At 39.0% G+C, this 24,437-nt stretch overlaps 1 protein-coding gene across 1 annotated transcript in view; it reads right to left on the bottom strand.

Moving 5' to 3' along the window:
- Positions 1-23,570, bottom strand: part of LOC146313580 (uncharacterized) — a 91,326-nt gene extending 67,756 nt beyond the window's left edge. The window contains exons 1-3 of the mRNA XM_084739496.1: positions 23,558-23,570; positions 2,611-3,309; positions 880-1,941 (exon numbers count right to left, since the gene is read on the bottom strand). Of these exons, the coding sequence (XP_084595622.1) occupies positions 880-1,941; positions 2,611-3,309; positions 23,558-23,570 (1,774 nt within the window). The remainder of the gene's footprint in view (positions 1-879; positions 1,942-2,610; positions 3,310-23,557) is intronic.
- Between the last annotated feature and the right edge of the window lie 867 nt (positions 23,571-24,437).

Genomic DNA, 24,437 nt, shown 5'->3' with positions numbered 1-24,437 from the left:
GAGCGCCTGTGGTCGTTGTCGGAGCAACTGTGGTTGTTCTTGGAGCAGCTGTGGTCGTTGTTGGTGCACCTGTGGTTGTTCTTGCAGCTGTGGTTGTTGTTAGACCTCCTGTGGTCACTGTTGTTGTGGCAGCTGTGCTTGTGGATGGTACAAATGTGGTTGATGTTGGAGCAGCAGTTCTTGTTGTTGTCTCAGCTGTGGTTGTTGTTGGTGCACCTGTGGTTGTTGTTGCAGCTGTGGTTTTTGTTGCAGCTGTGGTTGTTGTTGGAGCGGCTGTGGTCGTTGTCGGGGCAACTGTGGTTGTTCTTGGAGCAGCTGTGGTTGTTGTTGGTGCACCTGTGGTTGTTCTTGCAGCTGTGGTTGTTGTTGGAGCTCCTGTGGTCACTGTTGTTGTGGCAGCTGTGCTTGTGGATGGTGCAGATGTGGTTGATGTTGGAACAGCAGTACTTGATGTTGTCGCAGCTGTGGTTGATGTTGGAGCAGCTGTGCTTGTTGTTCTTGCAGCTGTGGTTGTTGTTGGAGCTCCTGTGGTCACTGTTGTTGTGGTACCTGTGCTTGTCGATATTTCAGATGTGGTTGATGTTGGAGCAACAGTGCTTGTTGTTGTCTCAGCTGTGCTTGTTGTTGTCTCAGCTGTGCTTGTTGTTGGTGCACCTGTGGTTGTTGTTGCAGCTGTGCTTGTGGATGGTGCAGATGTGGTTGATGCTGGAGCAGCTGTGCTTGTTGTTGGAGCACCTGTGCTTGTTGTTGGAGCAGCTGTGGTTGTTGTTGGTGCACCTGTCTTTGCTTTTGCAGCTGTGGTTATTGATGTAGTGGCTGTGGTCGTTGTCGGAGCAACTGTGGTTGTTCTTGGAGCAGCTGTGGTTGTTGTTGGTGCACCTGCGGTTGTTGTTGCAGCTGTGGTTGTTGTTGGAGTGGCTGTGGTCGTTGTCGGAGTAACTGTGGTTGTTGTTGGAGCACCTGTGGTCACTGTTGTTGTGGCAGCTCTGCTTGTGGATGGTACAGATGTGGTTGATGTTGGAGCAGCAGTGCTTGTTGTTGTCTCAGCTGTGCTTGTTGTTGTCTCAGCTGTGGTTGTTGTTTGTGCACCTGTGGTTGTTGTTGCAGCTGTGCTTGTGGATGGTGCAAATGTGGTTGATGTTGGAGCAGCAGTACTTGTTGTTGTCACAGCTGTGGTTGATGTTGGAGCAGATAAGCTTGTTGTTGGAGCAGCCGTGGTTGTTGTCGGAGTGGCTGTGGTCGTTGTCAGAGCAACTGTCGTTGTTGTTGGAGCAGCTGTGGTTGTTGTTGGTTCACCTGCGGTTGTTGTTGCCGCTGTGGTTGTTGTCGGAGTGGCTGTGGTCGTTGTCACAGCAACTGTCATGGTTGTAGGAGCGGCTGTGGTCGTTCTTGGACCTGCTGTGGTCGCTGTTGTGGCAGCTGTGCTTGTGGATGGTACAGATGTGGTTGATGTTGGAGCAGCAGTGCTTGTTGTTGTCTCAGCTGTGCTTGTTGTTGGAGCAGCTGTGGTTGTTGTTGGTGCACCTGTGGTTGTTTTTGCAGCTGTGGTTATTGATGGAGCGGCTGTGGTCATTGTCGGAGCAACTGTGGTAGTTCTTGGAGCAGCTGTGGTTGTTGTTGGTGCACCTGTGGTTGTTGTTGCAGCTGTGGTTGTTGTTGGAGCGGCTGTGGTCGTTGTCGGAGCAACTGTGGTTGATATTGGAGCAGCTGTGGTCACTGTTGTTGTGGCAGCTGTGCTTGTGGATGGTACAGATTTGGTTGATGTTGGAGCAGCAGTGCTTGTTGTTGTTGCAGCTGTGGTTGTTGTTGGTGCACCTGTGGTTGTTGTTGCAGTTGTGGTTGTTGTTGGAGCAGCTGTGGTCACTGTTGTTGTGGCAGCTGTGGTTGTGGATGGTACAGATTTGGTTGATGTTGGAGCAGCAGTGCTTGTTGTTGTTGCAGCTGTGGTTGTTGTTGGTGCACCTGTGGTTGTTCTTGGAGCTGTGGTTGTTGTTGGAGCTCCTGTGGTCACTGTTGTTGTGGCAGCTGTGCTTGTGGATGGTACAGATGTGGTTGATGTTGGAGCAGCAGTGCTTGTTGTTGACCTAGCTATGCTTGTTGTTGTCTCAGCTGTGGTTGTTGTTGGTGCACCTGTGGTTGTTGTTGGAGCTGTGGTTGTTGATGCAGCTGTGGTTGTTTTTGGAGCGGCTGTGGTCGTTGTCGGAGCAGCTGTGGTTGTTCTTGGAGCAGCTGTGGTTGTTGTTGGTGCACCTGTGGTTGTTCTTGCAGCTGTGGTTGTTGTTGGAGCTCCTGTGGTCACTGTTGTTGTGGCAGCTGTGCTTGTGGATGGTGCAGATTTGGTTGATGTTGGAGCAGCAGTGCTTGTTGTTGTCTCAGCTGTGGCTGTTGATGTCTCAGCTGTGGTTGTTGTTGGTGCACCGTTGGTCGTTGTTGCAGCTGTGGTTGTTGTTGGTGCACCTGTGGTCATTGTCGGAGCAACTGTGGTTGTTGTTGGAGCTGTGTTTGTTGTTGGAGCGGCTGTGGTTGTTGTTGGAGCCACTGTGGTCACTGTTGTTGTGGCAGCTGTGCTTGTGGATGGTACTGATGTTGTTGATGTTTGAGCAGCAGTGCTTGTTGTTGTCGCAGCTGTGGTTGTTGGTGCACCTGTGGTTGTTGTTGCAGCTGTGGTTGTTGATGCAGCTGTGGTTGTTGTTGGAGCGCCTGTGGTCGTTGTCGGAACAACTGTGGTTGTTTTTGGAGCAGCTGTGGTTGTTGTTGGTGCACTTGTCATTGATCTTGCTGCTGTGGTTGTTGTTAGAGCTCCTGTGGTCACTGTTGTTGTGGCAGCTGTGCTTGTGGATGGGGCAGCTGTGGTTGTTGTCGGAGTGGCTGTGGTCGTTGTCAGAGCAACTGTCGTTGTTGTTGGAGCAGCTGTGGTTGTTGTTGTCTCAGCTGTGGTTGTTGTTGGTGCACCTGTGGTTGTTGTTGCAGCTGTGTTTTTTGATGCAGCTGTGGTTGTTGTTGGAGCGCCTGTGGTCGTTGTCGGAGCAACTGTGGTTGTTGTTGGAGCTCCTGTGGTCACTGTTGTTGTGGCAGCTGTGCTTGTGGATGGTGCAGATGTGGTTGATGTTGGAGCAGCAGTACTTGATGTTGTCGCAGCTGTGATTGATGTTGGAGCAGCTGTGCTTGTTGTTCTTGCAGCTGTGGTTGTTGTTGGAGCTCCTGTGGTCACTGTTGTTGTGGCAGCTGTGCTTGTGGATGGTGCAGATGTGGTTGATGTTGGAGCAGCAGTGCTTGTTGTTGGAGCAGCTGTGGTTGTTGTCGGAGTGGCTGTGGTCGTTGTCAGAGCAACTGTCGTTGTTGTTGGAGCGGCTGTGGTCGTTGTTGGAGCTGCTGTGGTCGCTGTTGTGGCAGCTGTGCTTGTGGATGGTACAGATGTGGTTGATGTTGGAGCAGCAGTGCTTGTTGTTGTCTCAGCTGTGCTTGTTGTTGGAGCAGCTGTGGTTGTTTTTGGTGCACCTGTGGTTGTTTTTGCAGCTGTGGTTATTGATGGAGCGGCTGTGGTCATTGTCGGAGCAACTGTGGTAGTTCTTGGAGCAGCTGTGGTTGTTGTTGGTGCACCTGTGGTTGTTGTTGCAGCTGTGGTTGTTGTTGGAGCGGCTGTGGTCGTTGTCGGAGCAACTGTGGTTGATATTGGAGCAGCTGTGGTCACTGTTGTTGTGGCAGCTGTGCTTGTGGATGTTACAGATGTGGTTGATGTTGGAGCAGCAGTGCTTGTTGTTGTCGCAGCTGTGGTTGTTGTTGGTGCACCTGTGGTTGTTGTTGCAGCTGTGGTTGTTGTTGGAGCAGTTGTGGTCACTGTTGTTGTGGCAGCTGTGCTTGTGGATGGTACAGATGTGGTTGACGTTGGAGCAGCAGTGCTTGTTGTTGTCGTAGCCTTGGTTCTTGTTGGTGCACCTGTGGTTGTTGTTGCAGCTGTGGTTGTTGTTGGAGCGGCTGTGGTTGTTGTCGGAGCAACTGTGGTTGTTGTTGGAGCTCCTGTGGTCACTGTTGTTGTGGCAGCTGTGCTTGTGGATGGTGGAGATGTGGTTGATGTTGGAGCAGCAGTGCTTGTTGTTGGAGCAGCTATGGTTGTTGCAGCAGTGCTTCTTGTTGTCGCAGCTGTGGTTGTTGTTGGAGCAGCTGTGGTTGTTCTTGGAGCAGCTGTGCTTGTTGTTGGTGCCCCTGTGGTTGTTGTTGCAGCTGTGGTCGTTGTCGGAGCTCCTGTGGTCACTGTTGTTGTGTCAGCTGTGGTTGTGGTTGTAGTTGCAGCAGCTGTTGTTGCCGTTGGGTCAGCTGCATTCGTCGTTGGGACAGCAGTGATTGTTTTTGGTGTGGTTGTCATTGAAGATTGCCCATTGCATGTGGCTGCTCAACAATGTTATGGATTGATAAATTTAACATCCAGATATTAACCCCACAATTCATAATTATGTTTACATCACATTTTCTTAAGAAGAATTACTTAAACTTACCAAGAAATAGAAGAAGGATGACACTGATCTTCATCATCATTGTGTGAAGGTGCCTTTGCTAATCTAAATCATAATCATTGATTAATCATTTTTTCAGTTTATGTTTTAAACATTACAGTCTTGGACAGCACAAATGCTTTTTGGAACTAATTATTCACAATCATGACTATTAATGTAATTTGTTTTATTATTTGCGTTAGCATCAACAGTTTTCATATTTTTAAAAAAATAATGACATTAAATTTTACAATACAGTTACTTTCATTTTGAACACTTTTTTTTTAGACAATAATACATCAGCAGCAATAAATCCAAACTACTACCACTTTAATACAAATTCTAAGTTCTATGGGTGAGGATTGTCAGTGTGTGACCGTAAGCATCCACGTCTTCTGTGGAATAAAATATGCTTAAGTAAAACTTTTAGTTATATTCAACTGCCATATATCTACATAATTTTGGCTGTAGTCACACATATGAATTAAATTGAAAATGTGTGCATGAAGTAAATGTAACACAAGCTATAACGAACAAATGTATTTTAATAATAACAATGGAACTGGAGACTAGAAAGACAGCTTCCATTGAAATTGATTTAAAGTGGACAAATATTCGTGATACTTACAGGTTTTGTTTGGAGTTGACTTGTCTTCAGCGCTGTGACTGAAGTTTTGATGCTCTCCTATTCCACCTGTTCAGTATCCTTCTCTGTTTGATCAGTGATCTCCTCCACTGAACAGACTACTGTTCAATATTTCCACACAAAGCAGGTAATATGACATCAGAACAAAGACGCAAATTATTGGTCTGAGTACTGATGTGCTTCTTGTGAGGTGTGGCCAGCTTATTCAAATTGCATATTTTGGTTGATATATCTTATGCAGTGAATACAAAAACTGGTTGAGTGACATTTCTCATGTCTTTAGAGATGACGTTGGAATTTTGGGGTGAGGACATTTGACTTATTATAGGATATTTATATGTGCGTGTGTGTGTGTGTGTGTGTGTGTGTGTGTGTGTGTGTGTGTGAGCATTTCAGCTTGCTTTTAAATAAGAGTTATATGTTCATGTCTGTTTCTTTTTATCTTTGTTTTGTGTATATGTCTATATGCCTTCTTAAATATTGATCTTGTGTGTATCTACATTGACAGCCATCAAAAAGAATTACATAACTTTTATGTGTAAAAATTCTTAGTTATTTGTTTGTAATTTAATGTAAGACATTCTGGCAAAAGTTATGGCAAAAGTTTCACTGCACTTGTATTTTTTGTGTCTTGTAAGTCCATGTAGACTGAGCAGGTGCATAACACAGAAAAGAAATCACAGCAACATATGAATATCACTTCTTTTGTCTTAGAAAAATAATTCTTAAGCAGGTAGCAGTTCAGATTCCTTCAAAATATGGTCACACCTTACCATTCTTTAAACAGCACATATTTCATATTATGGTTGACATATTGTACAATGAATACAGAAGCTGGTTGAGTGGCATTTCTTTAGTGATGGTGTTGGATCTTTTGGGTGGGGACATTTGTGTTAAAAGTTTCTCTCAATGGTTTTGGCTCATTTTACAGAACAGTCTTAATCCTCTCTAAACTGTAAGCTGTCACAGCTGACATCAAAACTCTATTGCATGTGTGCAAAAACTTGTACATCAGGCTACGAGGAGTGAAATGTAAATACAAATACTGACTAACTAATATTAGGGTAGCAACAGTAACCTATTTCACCTATTTGACTTCAGCTGCAGACACTTCTGCATCACTGTAGGGGTGTATTTCTGCTCCAATTTTTACATTCTGTTTTATTACATCATACATATTATTATTAGTTGTAGTAGTGGTGTACATACAGTTCATACATGCATTTTATTACAGAATGTCTGTTTGCATCCAGGTGGAAATAGGCCAGAGCTGGTCGGCCCTGTACGCAGACTATACAAATTGCATAGAGCCCCACAAGATACGCAAGGGCTCCATCTCCACCTTCTGTCAGAGCAGGTTGCAGTGTTTCCAACTTGATGATGATGAGAGGATGAAGCAGAACTGAAGACAAAATAGCATCAGAGAGGGAACAGTAATCAGGTAAACTTGTGTTTTCTCCTCTAAGTTTGATATCATTCATTCACAGTGGTTAAGTTGATGCTCCTCCCTCTGTCAGTCTGCCTGTCTGATGTCAGCTGTGCTGCAGTCTGTCTGTCTGTCTGTCTGTCTGTCTGTCCATCCACATAATATATGGACATGATGTTACTCCTCAGAGGTGCCCAGGAGTGTAAAAAGTATTCAGATCCTACTGAAGCAAAGGTACAAATATTTCACTACAAGTAAAAGTCCTAGTAAACGTGTTATTATTTCTGATGTTTGTTAATATTGCATTAATGTTACTGCTATTTACTGCTGTAGATGTTCAAGGTTGAGCTTCATAGGCCACTGGTTGATTTAATCAACAGCAATGCATCATGGTCTATAAGATCATCTAATGTCTGTAGCATCACTGTCCTTTGAAAACCATGTATCTCTAAATAGTCAGAAAACAGCCTTTACAAAAAAAACAGCTTTGTGGATTTAAAAAAATTCAGGGATGTAGTGAGGAAACATAAAGTTGGATAAAATGGAACTCAGGTAAAGTACAATATAATTATAGTATTTGATGTAAATCTGGACCAACTGATGATTGATTAAATATTGAATTTAAAATCAATTAACTGACTAATTCCTTGAGTCACTGAGGTTTCCAGTAACATGCACTTCATTAGTGGAATTATCTGAAAGACAAACTAAAGTTCTGGACACTGTTTCCTCTGAGTCTTTTCAGTTCTGCTTTCTGACATTTTTATATTTGTTGTAATAGCGTGCACTGTGATTTTTTTTTGTGACTGGTTAATCAGGTTTAATAAGCTCAATTGTGAGGAATTGTTTTCTTAACATGATCTCATGGGATGCTGTTTAATTAGCACATCACCCTTAAGGGCATTTCATGTGTCATGGTTTCACTTTGAAGCTTCTTCTGTGCTATTTGGTGCTCTTTATTTAAGGGAAAGTGAGTTTTGGTAGAGGCGAGGTGTTAATGTCAGGTGACATTCACTGTCATGTTCATCTTTGTCATGGTGAATGTTGTGTTCATGCAGTTCATGTTTGAATCGGTTTAGGCAGCAACACAAGTCTAGACAGCGTGACTAGGAAAAGATCCTAGATTCAGTTAAAGCAAGTTAGTTACGTTACCTTAACATAATGTGATTAGAAGTTACTCCAAGTGGTCAGTGGGTGCTTTGAGTGAAGTAATGAAATAATCCTTGCTAATAAACTTTGCCTCTGGTTTGTCTCACTGAAGGAAAAAGGCTTTGTTGAATCAAACAGGCTGTAACAGCTCACTCTAGAAAATAGATAATAAATAAATAATACATTCAAACAATAATCAATTAACATTACATTTGCAAATGTACATGTTTTTTTTCAGATTCAGTTTAGTAATGCATCTCTTACATTACAAATCCTCTTTTAAAATGCCTTTTATATTTACAGCTTTTTTTTTATAACTGTTATAATACCAAATTGTATTGACACTTTGCAGTATTTTAAATAATTAAATTACACATTATGTAATTATTTCATTACATTATAAACAGCATTTTTAAGTCAGTAATACTTCCTTTTTACTTATTGTAGTGGAAATTCTGAAGAATGGTTCACTCAGACACTGAAGAAGAGTTCAGGAAGAAGAAGAGTTCGGGAGTCCCAGATGACTTACACAGGAGTATTTAATGAAGCTCGATCGAGGAGAATTCAGATTAGAAATACACAGAGAATATTGTGACCGCCAACCCAATTCTGAAGGTTATTTCTCAAGTGAAGGTATTTAACTGTCCCCTGATATTCCCTGGAATTTGGCACTCCACCTTGTATGGGCCTGATGTGTCTATCTATGTGAGAATACATTTTAGTATAGTGTGCAAATCCAAAAATAAACAACAAATGTGTATTTTAATAATAATTATTAATATTATTAAATATTAAATTATTAATAATCAGTGTAATAATTATTATTATTCTGTTGTTTTTTTTATGTTTGAAAACTGGTCACCATTCACTTCCATTGTCTGGGAGATGCTGTTTTCCTGTGAAACCTTCAATCGGCATGAGGGTGAGTAGATAATTACTGAGTTTTCATTTTTGGGTGAAATGTTCCTTTAAAAGTGTTTCCAGTCTGTTTAGAGTCTCTATAGCTTTATTGCAAACAACAAGAAACTATAAGTAACTCAGAATTACATTTTGAATTGGAGAGAATGAAGGTGTACACACACACAAACACACAGACACACACACGTATGAGCAGTTTCATGTAGGAACTACTTTTTTTCTGCATGAGAATCTACTGGAGCTACTTTCTTTCTCAAAGTTAGAATAGATCAGACTCAGAAATCATTTTGCTCACATACGTGTGGAACAGTATTTTTCAGCAGGTCTCTTATCTGAATGCATCAGTTACAATTATTTTCTGTTTATCTGAACCTGTTCATTGTGTCAATCAAAGTCTAATTACACACATACCAAAACAGAAGCCAATCCTGGTTCTGAGCTGTTCTCACTGTTCATTGAACTATAAGACGTTAAGTGCTTTGGCTCTAGTTGTTTGCAGAGCATCACTGCATCCATTGTTGTTAATTGTGCAGAAGCAGGAAGTGTCTCATCTTTTCTTGCCTTGCAGGCCTGTTTTTCCAAAGATTAACTACTGATTCAATTTGACAAAACCAACTCAACTCAACCTTGGCACCCATTCTGGAGCTTTCAACTGCATCACACAAACTGGATGTTGACATGTGAGCTCAGTAGCTGTCATGATTTCATCTTCAGAGAGCTCTTAGCTTTGGGGCTACGTGTGAGAAGCTCTTAACTGGCTTCCAGTAACATGAACTTCATTAGTGAAATAAAACAACCTGAGCTTACAGACATTGTTTCCTCTGTTTGCTGTTTAACAGCTTTGTTTTAATCATGTGTCTGTGATGACTGTTTTGTGTGACTGGTTGATCTTGTTCTGACTTGAAGTTTGGTATAAATTTAGTTTGACTACATTTTATGTGTTTTGGACATGCCTTCCATTCGATGTACACTGAGGCGCCTGTTGCTGCTCTCTGTTGTGTCAGCATTCTCTCCCTGTGTGTGTGTGTGTGTGTGTGTGTGTGTGTGTGTGTGTGTGTGTGTGTGTGTGTGTGTGAGTGTGTGTGTGTGTGTGTGTGTGTGTGTGTGTGTGTGTGTGTGTGTTTTTGTCAGAAGTTCCAGCTGTGTAGTGAGGCATAGGGAGTAGTGTCTGCTGCCTCCCTGTCGTTCATAGCAAAATGTATCCAGATGTGTGTGTGTGTGTGTGTGTGTGTGTGTGTGTGTGTGTGTGTGTGTGTGTGTGTGTGTGTGTGTGTGCTTACTGGTGTCAATCCTGGGCATGCCCGATTAACCGCTATCATCAGGTGCTATCGTTGAACTACTGCCAGAGAGGCATGGACACTGATGGTGTACATGGGGCGCTGACACAGCTGAATATGTGTGGACAGAGATGTCAGGGTGTGTGTAGGTACATGTACATGAGATATGTGTGGGAGGCACAGGGAATCATACACAGGTATGTTTTGGGTGCCAGCTGGAATGACTAGAAAGGGGAAGAGACACCTCAAAGTCTCTGAAATGGTATAAATGAAGGTGCACTGATTCTCTTTTGTTAGTCTGATCCTGCGATCGACTCGAGTTTATTGGTGTTGCTGTCTTGAAAGGCATGAGTAAACTCCTTTCCTGCAAACGTTGTTCCTCTTCAGTGAGCTTTCTTTTTGACATCATGTCTGACTCAACAGGCTTTTTTTCCAGGGTTTTAGATAAATGTTGCAGCATTCAGCCTGGATTATTTCAAGGTCTTTTTGTCACAACAGTAACAGTAGTCAGGTGACTTTTGCTGTCAAGAGACAGGAAGAGGAAAGAGACATTACTGTTGATGTTTTCATTTTTTTCAATTTCTTGGATGGATATTTTGAGATGATTTAAGAGATTAATTTGCCTTTTGCTGAGACAAGGTTGGATCTCTCTCTCTCTCTCTCTCTCTCTCTCTCTCTCTCTCTCCTGCGCACACACCACTTTCTATGTGTTTTCTGTTTATAGCATTGTATAATTATGGTTATAAGCATGGAATAACAGTAATAAATGAATCATAATTGTAGTGTATTCTATAATGACTTACTTAATGACTTTCTATAAGGTCAAGTATCATAATACATCATAATTGCAGGTCACTGACATTTTTTGGCAAGAATCATAACTGTTACACAGGCTGTAACAGGTCCCTCCCGACAATTACCTGTCTAAATAAAGGTTAAATAAATGTAAAAAATAGTTAAAAACATAAAAACATATTATATAAAACATATTGCATTCGTAAATGTACATCCACAGTTTTTTTCTTTTTCTTTTCTTTTAAGCATTTATCACAGGTTTGATCCTTGCAGAAAAAATGTCAGTGAGTCACCAGTAATATCTGCAATACCTGCCCTTAAAGTCACTATAAAATGTTTTATAATGTGTTATGATAAATGATTTTGTGAGCATTGTTGCTATAAAGCATTAAAAATTTATTTTTAATTTAATTTTTTGATTAAAAACTTATAGGCTGTTGAAAATGAGTAATATTACAGTAAATAGGAAATAAAATAAATACATTAATAACAAAAAATGTTTGAAGAGAACAGAGAGAAAACACGAGAACCTTCTGCAGGTTGCTGAGATGTTCCACCGCTGAGTCACAGGCTTTTAAATGAGACACACACAGCTGACTCTGAACATGAGAATCTCTCAGGTCACGCCTGTAGCTTCACACATTGAAACCACTAATATATACTATAGTTGACTCACCTGTCTATTTTGCTGCTGTTGTTGCCAAGCAACCACATCCATGAGCTGGAAGCCATGAAGTCCCTTGAGAGTCATAAGGTGATCATCACCATCACTTACTTAACAAATGACACAGTTAATATAATAATAATAATAATGTTTTATAAGGCGACATGAAGGTGTAAAACATTCTCAGCTACAGGTCATTAAGAGGTTATTCTTCAGGCTTCAACATTTCACATCATCTTTAAAAACTGGATGAAAAATGCTTAGAAAACTTCACGAAATCCATCTGCTGATGAAGATAATAGGAAATGATCGAAACAGACACTAAACTGACCTAAAGCTGAGAGTCAACTGCTGTTTCCAAGTTCAAAAATTAATGTAAGACCTCATTATTTTAAGTCTTTGTAAATAAATAAATAAATAAATAAATAAATAAAAATATATATATATGTATACATACATACAGAAATGCACAAAAATATTTTATGTCAAGATAAAAAGGTTGATCCCTTGCAGTTTGTATCAAGAGGGAAGATTTCTTTTTCAACCTTTTGCAGTTTCCATTTGATGGAGTTGCCCTCCAGTTAAACACATAAGTTAATTATGTTTTGAGGTGCGGTTGTTTTGGAACAGAGCGGTTTCATTTGGATGTTTATAAAGAAATCATCAAGTCAGTGATTTTCTGCCTCCATCTTGGCCGGAGGCCTTATGTTTTCAGATTGTCTGTCCATCCGTCCCATTCTCATGAATGCGACATCTGAAGAACGCCCCGAGGACATTTGTACAAACTTGGCACAAATGTCCACTTGGACATGAAAATAAACTGATTTTGATGGTGAAGGTCAAAGGTCACTGTGGCCTCATGCATAACTCAAAAATTAATACGCTAATTATCACAAAATTATGCACAAATGTCTAACAGGATAAAATGATGACGTGATGACTTTTTATATCCAAAAGGTCAAAGATCAACTTCACTGTGACATCATAATGTTCAGCTTTCTGTCAGTCCTCTGTCCTCCTCTGTAAAATACTCTATTACTCTAATTTTCAGGTAATTATTATAATTTCCATGGTGTGAACAGACAGGCAATGACAATCGTGGAATAATGCAATAATGCTTCCGAGTCAGAGTAACAGCGACCCGACCAGGCAGCTGATAAAAAGCCTGCATTATTAAAATCTGATGCCCTGCTCACAGAAAGAACAGAATAATACTGATGTTGCTGTTGTGTTTGTCCTGCAGATTCACAGAGTCAACAAGAGGCTCTTGCATGTTTATTGTCACCTTTTATGGTTACGTGAGGACAGTTGGCGCACATAAATCTCTTGGCGTGAACACGTTTCGACATCCACACCCACTCCCAGAGATCTCACAGTGGACCAACCCCAGCTGATTCCACACAGACGACTCACTGCTGAATAAAAAACAAAATATTGTGATCCACCTTTTCTTACGGTGAGGCTTATAGTTATTAGAGCTCACAATGAGCACAAAGGAGTGAAAGGCACACCCACTTATTTGGGAGGATCACGTTAACAATACGGCGCCCTGTCAGCCTGTCAGGACGACAACCACAAGTGTACATAAGTCATGGAGCAGCTTCTCACAACATAAACCTACCAAACAACAGAAAATAAGAGGCTCGGTCACTCCTGGTCACTTCTTGAAAATGTAATAAACATATGTTTCGGCAGTGTCATCTGTTGAAAAGATTTAGGAATTAACTTCATTCATTCATTAAATCAGTCCTTAAAAGAGAATTTAATTTTAATCCTGTATTTATTAAACGTTATGCCAGATTTCCAGTTAGATGCAAAAAATAACACACCATATCACATTTAGCAAAGAAATATATACTTTTATTTTGGAAACAAAAAAAAAAAAAAAGAATCCCCTCCTAGTTTTCAGCTGTTCGTGGTGTCATGTAGAACGCACCCATGATGTTCTAAGAATATTTCTTGTAAGCATTCAATCTAAATCCTCCTGTTTTACAAAGAAAAAAACTGAATGAAAAGCTTTCTTAATAGAAACCCCTTATGAAAGAGTTCTTCAAGGGATTCAAAAATCCTCAAAGAACTTTCTTTTTATGAAAAAGGTTCTCAGTGGAACCCTTTTCAGTCTTGAAAGAATCTTCGACAAACCCTTTGTTATAAAAAAAAAAAAGGTTCTTCAGAATCAAATGGTTCTGGGTAGAACTTCAGCCCTTCAAGAAGAATCTTTTTGGAACCCTTATTTCTAAGAGTGTTAAAGTTTTCAGTTACTCTGCTCTTTTTCTTGTGATATTTTAAGTTGTTAATTACAAAAAACAAATCCTAATTTATTAGGTCAGAAAATAATGAAATATCACCAATTTTCAGTGAAATCACACCTTAAAGATATAATTTTATAATTCTGCAAACATTGGCCATGTTATGTCAAACCAAAGCTCACGTGTCCGATCTTTTTGTCTAACGTGTCACTGTGAGGAGATGAATCACAGTCATAATTAAATATTCTCCTGCTCTGCTGGTTCCACCACTGACATTACTGACATTTCTGTGTGTAATACTGCAGTTATGTTACACATGGTGTGAAGTGAAACTGTTTGATCGGCTCGTTCCCACTGTTTCAGTTTCTCTGCAACACTTTCTATGACGCGCACATCTGCTGTTCTCTGTTCACAGCAATTATAAAACTTTTTATATTTACTGTATCATAATATGTCATAATTGATGGCAACGTTCTTTCAAAGCTCATAATGTCTTATAATTCTGTATTATTGTATGATGTGACATATTTTAATTAACGAAATACGAAGACAGTTTTTTATTTCAGTGTGTAGGCGACGCATTTTTCATTTTGAGAGTGTGAGAAGCATTTAAGGTCAACAAGAAGAGTAAATGAAAATAAAAGTAAAACTGTTATTCACTGCCATATAATTCTCTAAATCATCATTGGTTCACAGGACAGATATTTTTCCTCTGGCCTGCAGTGTTATTTATCCATCTAGATTTATTTGTTGTGGGCTGCAGAGTTTTGGAAATATCAGCTGTAGAGATGTCTGCCTTGTCTTCAATAAAATGTAACTAAATGGAAAAAAATTTTTTTTGAAAAACACAAAACCAATGTCTCTTTACAAAAATCATGACCCTCTTACTCAAGATAATGCACAGATCTTGTTGTGAGCAGTTTCATGTGGGATCTACTTTCTTTCTAGTAGAAAACAAAGAAACTTCTGGTAGATTTTCCAACAGAAAGAAAGTAGTTCTGACATGAAATCAGTCACATCAAGATCTGTGTAGCTACGTCATAATTTCTGGTTTTAAATTTTTCAAATGCATTTTTTGGAGCGTTGAGCATCACAAGCTGAGTGCCGTCTAGTTCCATTAGAGAAGGCAGACATCTCCACAACTCAGCGACTCAATCCAAATACATCTAGATGGATAAACAGCAGCACAGGCCAGTGGAAAGATATGCATTTTTTATTTTAGAGTGAACTGTCCCTTTAGGCAAAGTAATGGGATAACGAGATGAGGGTCAGTGACACCTGGTAGGTAAGCAGACGTGTGGTAGGTAAAAGGTGTTTCCTAGAACAGCCTCTAACAATCTGAAGAACTGATATCCTGGTTGTCTGTCCAACCTCTGACCTCTGACCTCCTAAACCGTAACCTTTTTTAACTTTAGTTAAAGCAAACAGTGAGTGACTTAAACTCAGAAAGACGTCATCGAGCCCCAGTCATCAAGGCCTCGCCTCCTTCTGGGGGAACGATCGTAAATCAAAAGCTGCAGTGTAACAGGTTGTAAAACAAATAAACATACAGATTCATCATGACAGTATGGTTCCTCGTGCTTCTTGGAGAGGAAAGGTGAGCAGCAAACACATAAAATTGCATGGTTTTCAGTGGGATCCCTGGTTTTCTATCACCAAAAAAAGTGAGACCATAACATTTTAGTTTTGTATCCGTAGACAGGTTTCTTGTTTACGAACGTTACAGGGTTTGTGTGCATTCAAGGAGTAAAACATCCAACATCTGTTATCAGGGAACATTTGGTATAGTTTTGAAAATGCTTCTTGACTCAATCATAAAATGCCATTTTAGAGTTGGATCTATTTGTCTTTCATATCATATTAATTTATTATATAAAATGTTAGCTAGCAATAGTCAATTATCTGTTTAGTCATCAGGTCTCTGAATAAAATCGTCCCACTAAGTTTGTTATTCAAACCAAATCAGAAAACTTTATGGGTTGCTGACATGTCCTGTTTTTTTCTCTCTCTCAGTTCACCTGGTTCTGTTCTGTTCATCCTCTCATTATTAACCAAATCAGGAGCAGGTCATAACATTAGTGTCAATAAGCTGATTAACTTAAAGGAAAAATTAGCTCAGAAAGTAACTCAGATTCAATAAATTAGTTCTCAGTAATGGTGAGAAATGACAGATTACCTGCAGATCTAATCTGTAGAGGAACACACAAAATCCAAAATCCAGAAAGAAAGAGGAAGAGAGAGACCCCAACACTTTTTGCAGGATAAGTCACAAAATTTATCACTATTTGCCTTTTTTTGTTATCAGCTTCTTATTGAATAAAATGGTTAACAAATAAAAACAAATACACAACGTTTAACCCCACACTCTCCCCTGGCAGTAACCCAAATACCTACCAGTTTGGCCTCATACTAAACTTACGTTAATTCCAATTTATCTTCATTCCTTCAGCGCTCACAACAGATTTGGATGCAACAGCCTCCGTCACAATGATTTGTCTGGTCTGTGCTCTGCTCGCTTCAGCCACTCTCTCAATATACTTTACAGTAGAAAAGTCTTTGTCATTTGATTTTCGTTTGTGTTCAACCACAGTGTTGTACGGTAGAGGATGGAGTGAATGAGGCGGGGGACACACTGGACACAGAGAACCTACATGTCTTTGGACTGGTGGAGGAAGCCAGAGTATCATCATGATTTATTTCATAATAATGACCTGCTCACTGTACATTATCCCTGACACAGCGCAACATGAATTATATAACTTATTATGTAACGTAACTTAAAAAGAAATCAGTTTGAAGCATTGGACCAACGACCAAGCTGCTGTAATTCACGTTTGGAGTGAGAACGGGCCGACAACAGGATGACAAAGCAGCGTCGGTATTTAATGGTGTGTGATGAGAACAGGTTGTAATAATTCCTTTATTTTTATAACACCTCCCAGAGCGCATGCCACAGAGTTTCACAATTCAAAAAAAGAGCAGACAAATATTGCAGAGGGAGGAGATTCTGTTGTCTCGTCAGCTGTGACGACAGCAGCTGGTTCTATAACCAGATGATCAGGAACGTGTAGAAATATGTGTGTTGTGTTATATTCATTGGCAGACAATATAAAGAGCCGGCGTGTGTTTGTCGTGCTAAAAATAGCATTAGAGTCTATTGTTTTACATGTGCAATGATGCATATTGAGGGTAACACACCTATACACACCCAGTTTATTGCAATGTTCTTCAGAGCTGGACAATGACTGTATAGATTGTTCTGTTGTTGGATTGTAAATTCAGAGAAGCAGAGATGTCAGTCGTGGCACCTCGCCATCTTAATTAACTTTTATGTAAGCTCACAGAGGATTACTCTTCTCCTGCAAAACAGGACATCCTAAAAACCTGGAATTTTACCTGGTTGGGTGTGTTTTTGCAGGATGTAGTAGTGCACACTTCAGTGACCGAGGTCGCTTTATTCAATGCATGTCAAGTGCTTGTCAGGTTTTCCTATAAGTTGTGTATTTGATGTTACAACATAATCAGTCCCTCCTGGACTCCCTGCACAGGCCTTTTTGGAATTGTTGCGGCCTAAGATGCCTGATTTCATGGCAGCTTTTCTTTAAACATTGCAACACGTGAATGAAATTGCAGGATGAAGTGAAAACTGCAAAAGAAAGCTTTTTTTTTTTTTTTGCATGATTCATCAAAGGCAACTTGTTCCAGGGAGAATAAAACCACAGTGTTCTAACTAACCTCACTAAGAAGACTCAGAGTTTATCTTTATCTTTAAATGAATAATCGATCAGTGTTTGCAAAACTCTCAGACGACGTCCTCAAATGTCTTGTTTCTGTCATAGAACAGTAAAGAAACTAAAAAATATTCACATTTAAGAAGATTTTTTTCTTAAAAGAAATTACTTAGATGATTAATCAGTGATCAAAATAGTTGATGATTTATTTAGTAATCTATTAATTGTTGCAGCTCCAGTGGTCACACTCACCTCTCCAAACCAGGGTTGCAAATCTTGTGCATTTTCTTTAACTGATAGTTCAATACACTAACAATGATTAATCATTTATAATTAATCATTTATAACTGACAAAACGCATATATTTATGTCTTTTTTTGTTTTGTTTTTTCTGTCATGTTGAGGTTGAGTTGAATTGAGGTTGACATTTAAGTTGCAGGGAAAAAAACAACTTAATTACAGTAATTTGAGTAGTTGTAATCAGTTACTTCTTACTCCCCTGCAGCTCTTCCTGCTGTCTGTCTAACTTTTAAGCAGCTCCTAACTCCTCGTGCCCCAGCCTCAGTTTCTAGTTCCCAGCCCCCACCCCACCCCGAGCCTCAGCCGTGGGTTTAAAGACATAAAGAGCGCAAGAAACTTTGAACAAAGTGTCGTTCTTCCATCATCCAGTCACTCAACACTCACATGGAACAACTGATTAAAAATACTTTGCAAAAACAAACTCGAATAACATTCATTCATTCCAGTCTGAACTGTCAGTGTTTCCATAGAACATTCTGCACTGATCTGCTCTTCACTTCTTCCTTTATTATTTTTTAAAAGAACAAAAGATGTATTCAGCTGTTAAAAACTCAGATGTCAGTCAACAGATTAATTAAACTTTCCTATCATGAAGGGGTTTATCTTATAAACAATAAGAACAAGAGCACCCTCTAAAGAATTTCAAAACTGTGTGGGAGGGTGAGATGACAGGAATGTTGGCCTGTAAAAGTCAATTTAAGAAGAGGCTTAAATTAAATATTAGCTCACAGATGTACTTGACTTTAACTACATGTTCACATTCACACATACTCGCCAACCCTCCTGTTTTTCACTGCCCTCTCCCTTTTCTTCCCAGGATCACTGATTTCTGATCAGTTTTCTCACTTTGTTCCTCTCGCCAGCACAGATACTCCAAACCAGACTTCCTAAAACTAGAGAGAAAGGTCACCGTTTCTTAAGGAACCCTTTAAAGGAAACAGACATGATTCATTAGATGTATGTTTGGTGAGAATATAAATTATGTTTTCTGTAAAAAGCATCTTTGGCTAATTGTCATCTGTCCAGCGTTGTAATTAAGTCAAACCTGTCTTTCCTCTCTTTATAAATTATACGATGTTGCTGTGAGACGACTCGCCGTCTCTATCTGGATACAAATAAAATGACAATTACAACTACGACTGTTATTAACTTTTATGAGGGTGTAATTTTTATTTGTGTCTTTTTAAAAGCCTGTTATTATAATACTCACTCAAAAAGATGTGACAAAGATGTGACCTTTAAAATGACATCCTGACCTGAATATTTAAATGGGACAGTATCTACTGTAAGCACAGAGCAGAGGAGGAGATCTGTCCACAGAAACAAAAAGTATTCATTTGGCAGATGATTTTGTCCAAAGTGAGTTACTTTAACTGATAATTTAATTTGATTAGCAGCTTTAGTTACTAGTTACTTCTCAGATTACAATTTTACATGCCTTTCCTGTCCAGTAAAAACAACTGTAACTCTGTTTTCTTGGTTTTTGCGATTTAACAGTTCTTTTTCTGTGCTGTTGGTGATAAACCAGCAATAACTTCCTTCAAAACCTTTCTTTTCTTTTATTCAACGTCCAAACAGCTGTAAGCTGCAGCACATCCAGTGTGGAGGTTCACAGTGAATTTCTTCCTCTACTGTTTGCACATTTCACTCTGTGACACTCATCTCCGTCCCCATAAAACACAGGCATGCAGGAACTAATTAACTTATAGTAAAGGGGACAAGAAGAAGTAACTTAAATGTTGCATATGAAAATATATAAATGAGATATTTAAAGTGCTGTAAATATAAACAAAATAATAACGTTAATTCTGCAAGTGCATTATAATGTTGTGGAAATATTCCTACTGATTTTATTTAATTGTAAAAAGTGAAATTCTTCTAAAATGTGAATATTTTCTGGTGTCTTCACTCCTGTCTTTAGACAGTAAATCCCTCTGCTCCACATGTTTGGACTTATTTCTCAAGTGACGAGTTTGTGACAGGATTAATTAATCAATTATCCATTTTGAGTCTTCTTTAATTAAAAAAAGAAAGTCAAAACTCTCTGATTTCAGCTTCTTAAATGTGAATATTTTCAGGGTTTCTTTCATCCTCTCTGACAGTAAACTGAATATTGTTGAGTTATGGACAAAACAAGACATTTGAGGACGTCATCTTGAGCTTTTATCAACATTTTTCACCATTTTCTGAACCAAACAACTGATTGATTATTTTTTATAAATAATCAGCTAGTTAAAAAAAAAAAACATCAGATATAATAATGAAACACTGACAGGGAACTTTTTGCTGCACAGTGGGTACTTTCACACTTTATATACACTTTATGGAAAATACTAGTACTAAGTAAAGTGCAGGACCTTTACTTGTAATAGACTTTGTAGTAATGTGGTACTTCTACTGAAGTACAGGATCTGAATACTGATGTATTTCACTGACAGCGATCAGCACGAAGATGGGGAGAAGCCTGCCAGATGTGGAGCATCTGGGCCAAGATAAAATAAGATAAGAAACTTTACTGATCCGGCACCAGAGAAATGTACCTGTTACAGCAGCACAGGAGTCAAAAATAAACCTGTCAGACACACATGACCACGATGGATATACAAGATGAACAAAACTCCACCTGTATGTCACAGAGGAAACCATCAGTCACTGCTCGCATTTTTATCACATACTAAGACGATGTCCCACATTTTTGATCGGCTGTTTTTCAAAAGTCAAATCTCTGCAGTACAGATGTTTTTTTGTTTATTTTATCTGGCTCTTATCCAGCGGCTGTGAAGAAGGCAGATTGGCTGTTATCACCAGGCTGTGTTTTTAATGTCAATCAAACTGTGCACACAAGGGTCACGTGCAGGTTAACGTGTCGCAAAATCATCACAAAGAAAAGTTAATCCACAGTAAATAATACTGAACAGGGGGACAGGAGCCGGAGCATTTCTAGACTCTTTTTGATAAGTCTGTGTGACAAAACCCACCAAACAGTCACTCCAAACCAGCCAAAAACCAGCCAAACAGTGAATAAAACCAGCACAAAAACTATACAGAACCATACACTGAACACACTCTACAAAATTATATAAATGTTAAATGTGCCAACATTAAAAGCAATTTTCCCAAAACAACAAAACAACAGTTCTTTCACCAAACTGACCTGTTGCTTTGTCTTGTCAGTTTCTCTTCTTCTCCTTCCTGCCTGCCTGAACAATAGAACTGTACAGTTTGTACTTTATATGCATCTACTGAAGTTAATGCAATACCTCATTTCAACTGAGACATTTTCATCATTTTAAACACATCGTTTCATTCAAAATATTGATCTTTATTCATATTCATCTTATTTATTTTGAATACAAAAGCGGTCTGCCCAACCCACAGACTAAAAATTTTATCTGCAGCAGCATTTCAAAATGGCCTGATTCTGCAGGAAAACCACAGACCTGGCAACCCTGCTGAGGAGGCCCAGGTTGGGTCCTGATTTATGAAGGGATGGCAAGAAGTTTGAGCGTGCACACAGCACGGAGGATTAACTAACCATTTATTATATCTACTTTAATAAGGAGCATTAAGTGTCTTAAAGTTTCAAACATTCTTGTCTTTAATATTTTTATTTAAAACATAAATAGCTCAGCCAATCACGACATGACACAGTGTTGAATAAAACATTTATTATCAACATTTAAATCTGCTCACACTTTGAATACAACCATATGTTTTATCCACCTACTCACCTGTGGACCGACCTGTATGTGAAGTGGTAAAATAAAGGTTTTAGTGACACCTTGTGGCAGCTGCAGGAAACTACAACAGCATCTGTGAACTCTTCTCTTCTTCCTCCTCCTGCTCCTCCTCCTCCTCCTCCTCCTCCACCAAGTGTTTCGGCTTCATATTCTGCAGAAATGCACATGTACTATTCATATATGGTCAAAAGTATGTGGACACCTCCATTCATAATATTGTCATATCTTTATTTTCTTATTATGATGTTTTACAAAATAGTGTGCATCCAGATTTTCACCAACAGTTTGTGGTTCTAAAAGTTCAACTTTATTGTGACATTTACAGTCGTACAGAATATAACTGTCTTTACATTTAAATTTAATTTATGTGATTTATTTTTTCTTGAGCCAAAACATTAACATTGAGAAACAGTCCTGGTTATTCTGAGGATGAAAATGTGTACTTCCTGTTTTATTTTGTAGTCCTGGTCCTCCCTCATGTGTCTTGACTTTACTTCCTGTCTTTGTCCTTTTCCCACCCTTTTTGATTAACATTTGTTCCACCTGTGCTCAGTTAGTGCCTGTTTTATTTAGTCCTTGTGTTTCTCTGTTTCTGTGTCAGATCGTCTTTGTCTTCTTGTGTCCTCCTGTGTTTCAGACCTCTGTGGCATTTTGTTGGACTTTGGATTTTGGTATTTTTGGACTTCGAGTTCCTCATTGTCCCTCGCTGAACTCTTGTTTTGACCAGCTGGCCTTGCTTATAAGCTTTGTGTATGTTCTCTTGTTCTATTAACACACGTTTTGAACAGTTTCTGCTTCGTCCGGTCTGCATTTGGATCCACCATCTTGTTTAGTGTCCCCTTCTCTCCAAAATAATGACATGACACTCAGCTTGTGGCGCTCAGAGCTTAAAAAAATACATTTCAAAAACTCAACAGGAATCATGACCTCAGTTACACAAGATAATCCACAGATCTCATTATGAACAGTTTAATGAAGGAACTACTTTCCTTCTGCAGTAAAGTAGAGACTTGGAAATCTACTCATAAAAGTACAAGTATACAAAAAAACTACTAATGATGATAATAAAATCAATGACATCACATATTCACACTAAATCTAAACATAGCACCACTGAAAACAGCGTCAGTGAGAAAATAAAATGAAATATGACCAAGAAAGTTCCTCATTAATGATCATTAGTCAGATATTATCGCAAACCACCTCCTGTTTGAAGAGGGGCTGGTTTTCTATGAAACCATACAGCAATAGATTCTCAAGTTTCAAAAAAGTTTTATCAACTACTGATCTTTTGTTGAGATAATTTACTTTTCTTCTTTATATAAACTTTAGAATTTTAGAAAGCCAAAACACTGTATTAAAATTAATTGAAGTAAATGTTAAGAATTACAATATTTTCAGTTAAAATGATTTAATTTTTCAGGCACTAAAAAAAGACAAATCAGGTTGCTGCTCACTGTGACCAACTCAAAAATCTATTGCTGTATGTTGCATTGAAATTTTAAGTCTTCTCAACTGTTTTTTTTTTTTTTTTTACAGTGTAATCATAAAGATTATTTACAGGTGCAGAATGAAAAACAGCTTCTCACACTGTCAAGCTCCCAATGGACAACTTTTATTTTCTGTTACAAGGCAAAGCTTTGATCTAATTTATAAGATCTGCCTTGAAGAGACAGACAAGAGACAAACGGTCTTTTCAGAAATCATTATGAAATCATTATCACCGGCTGGACATAAAAAAAAACAGGGACAATAAATATTAACACCACAAGAGGGCGACAGAATGTAGATAACAGACACACCTCAGGAAGCAGAAACATTGGAAAGATATTTTTTTAATAGAAACTATATTTTACAGTGTAATAAAACATTAAAAACCTTATTATAGAAATTCATTTAGAGAAATATCTAATAATTAATCCACATACAATTAACTGAATATTTGCAATAAATAAAAATCCTGTCCCTCACCAATTAAATAACAGATTTCATGCTCAACAAAAGACATGACTGGAAATACTGTAAAGTAAAAGAAACTACAGTAAAATGACACAAAGAAACGCAGGTGACAGAAAAATGCATATAATGATAAAAAATGATAAAAGTGCATCTTAAACCAGAAGTTAGCAGTACTAAAAAAAACTGAACTTAAATATTTGGAGTTAATATTACCTGAGGGCGGCATGGTGGTGCAGTGGTTAGCACTGCCACCTCACAGCAAGAAGGTCCTGAGTTCGATCCCCCAGCATGCCGGGGCAGGGCCTTTCTGTGCAGAGTTTGCATGTTCTCCACGTGCCTGCATGGGTTCTCTCCAGGTTCTCCGGCTTCCTCCCACAGTCCAAAGACATGCATGCAGGTTAATTGGTGACTCTAAATTGCCCGTAGGTGTGAATGTGAGTGTGAGTGGTTGTCTGTCTATGTGTCAGCCCTGCGATGAACTGGCAACTTGTCCAGGGTGAACCCCGCCTCTCGCCCAATGTCAGCTGGGATAGGCTACGGAATAAGCGGGTACCGAAAATGAATGGATGATAATATTACCTGTACAATTTGAATACAGTGAAATAAAAATTATTGATTAAGACAACACAAATATTTCCAGTAAATGCAACTTCCACTCAGCTTTCTTGTTGCAGTAAGTTAATGGAAGAGAATACCTTTTATTATTTTTTTATTTTTCGATTAAGTTCATAAAAATTATGAGTTTAATAAACACAAAGAAAGAAAATTCTACTGGGACTCAACATTTTAAGCTAGCAGAACTTGTCAACAAATTTTCACTGCTTATTAAGATGAATTAATTTGAGGATTGAGTTTTCCACTGAGACGGTCTTGGTTTTATTTCCTTGAGTCAGGCAGGTTGTTTCAGAGCCTCTGATGTTTGCAGGAGTTGAAAAACAGGCAAACTTCAGGGTGTCCTAATGCTGAACATTAAATCCCAACATCTCCACATCAGATCAAAGATCTCTGTCAGATCTCGATCCCTCTTTCTGCTTGTCTCATCTCCTGTTTATTCTCTGTATACTCTACTATCCACCTATTTAAAATATGTTAA

Source organism: Lutjanus erythropterus, chromosome 16 (assembly GCF_056507025.1).
Source record: "Lutjanus erythropterus isolate fLutEry1 chromosome 16, fLutEry1.hap2, whole genome shotgun sequence".
NCBI lineage: Eukaryota > Metazoa > Chordata > Actinopteri > Lutjaniformes > Lutjanidae > Lutjanus > Lutjanus erythropterus.
The sequence above is the reverse complement of the archived record's forward strand: the minus strand, read 5'-3'. Positions and strand labels throughout refer to the sequence as shown.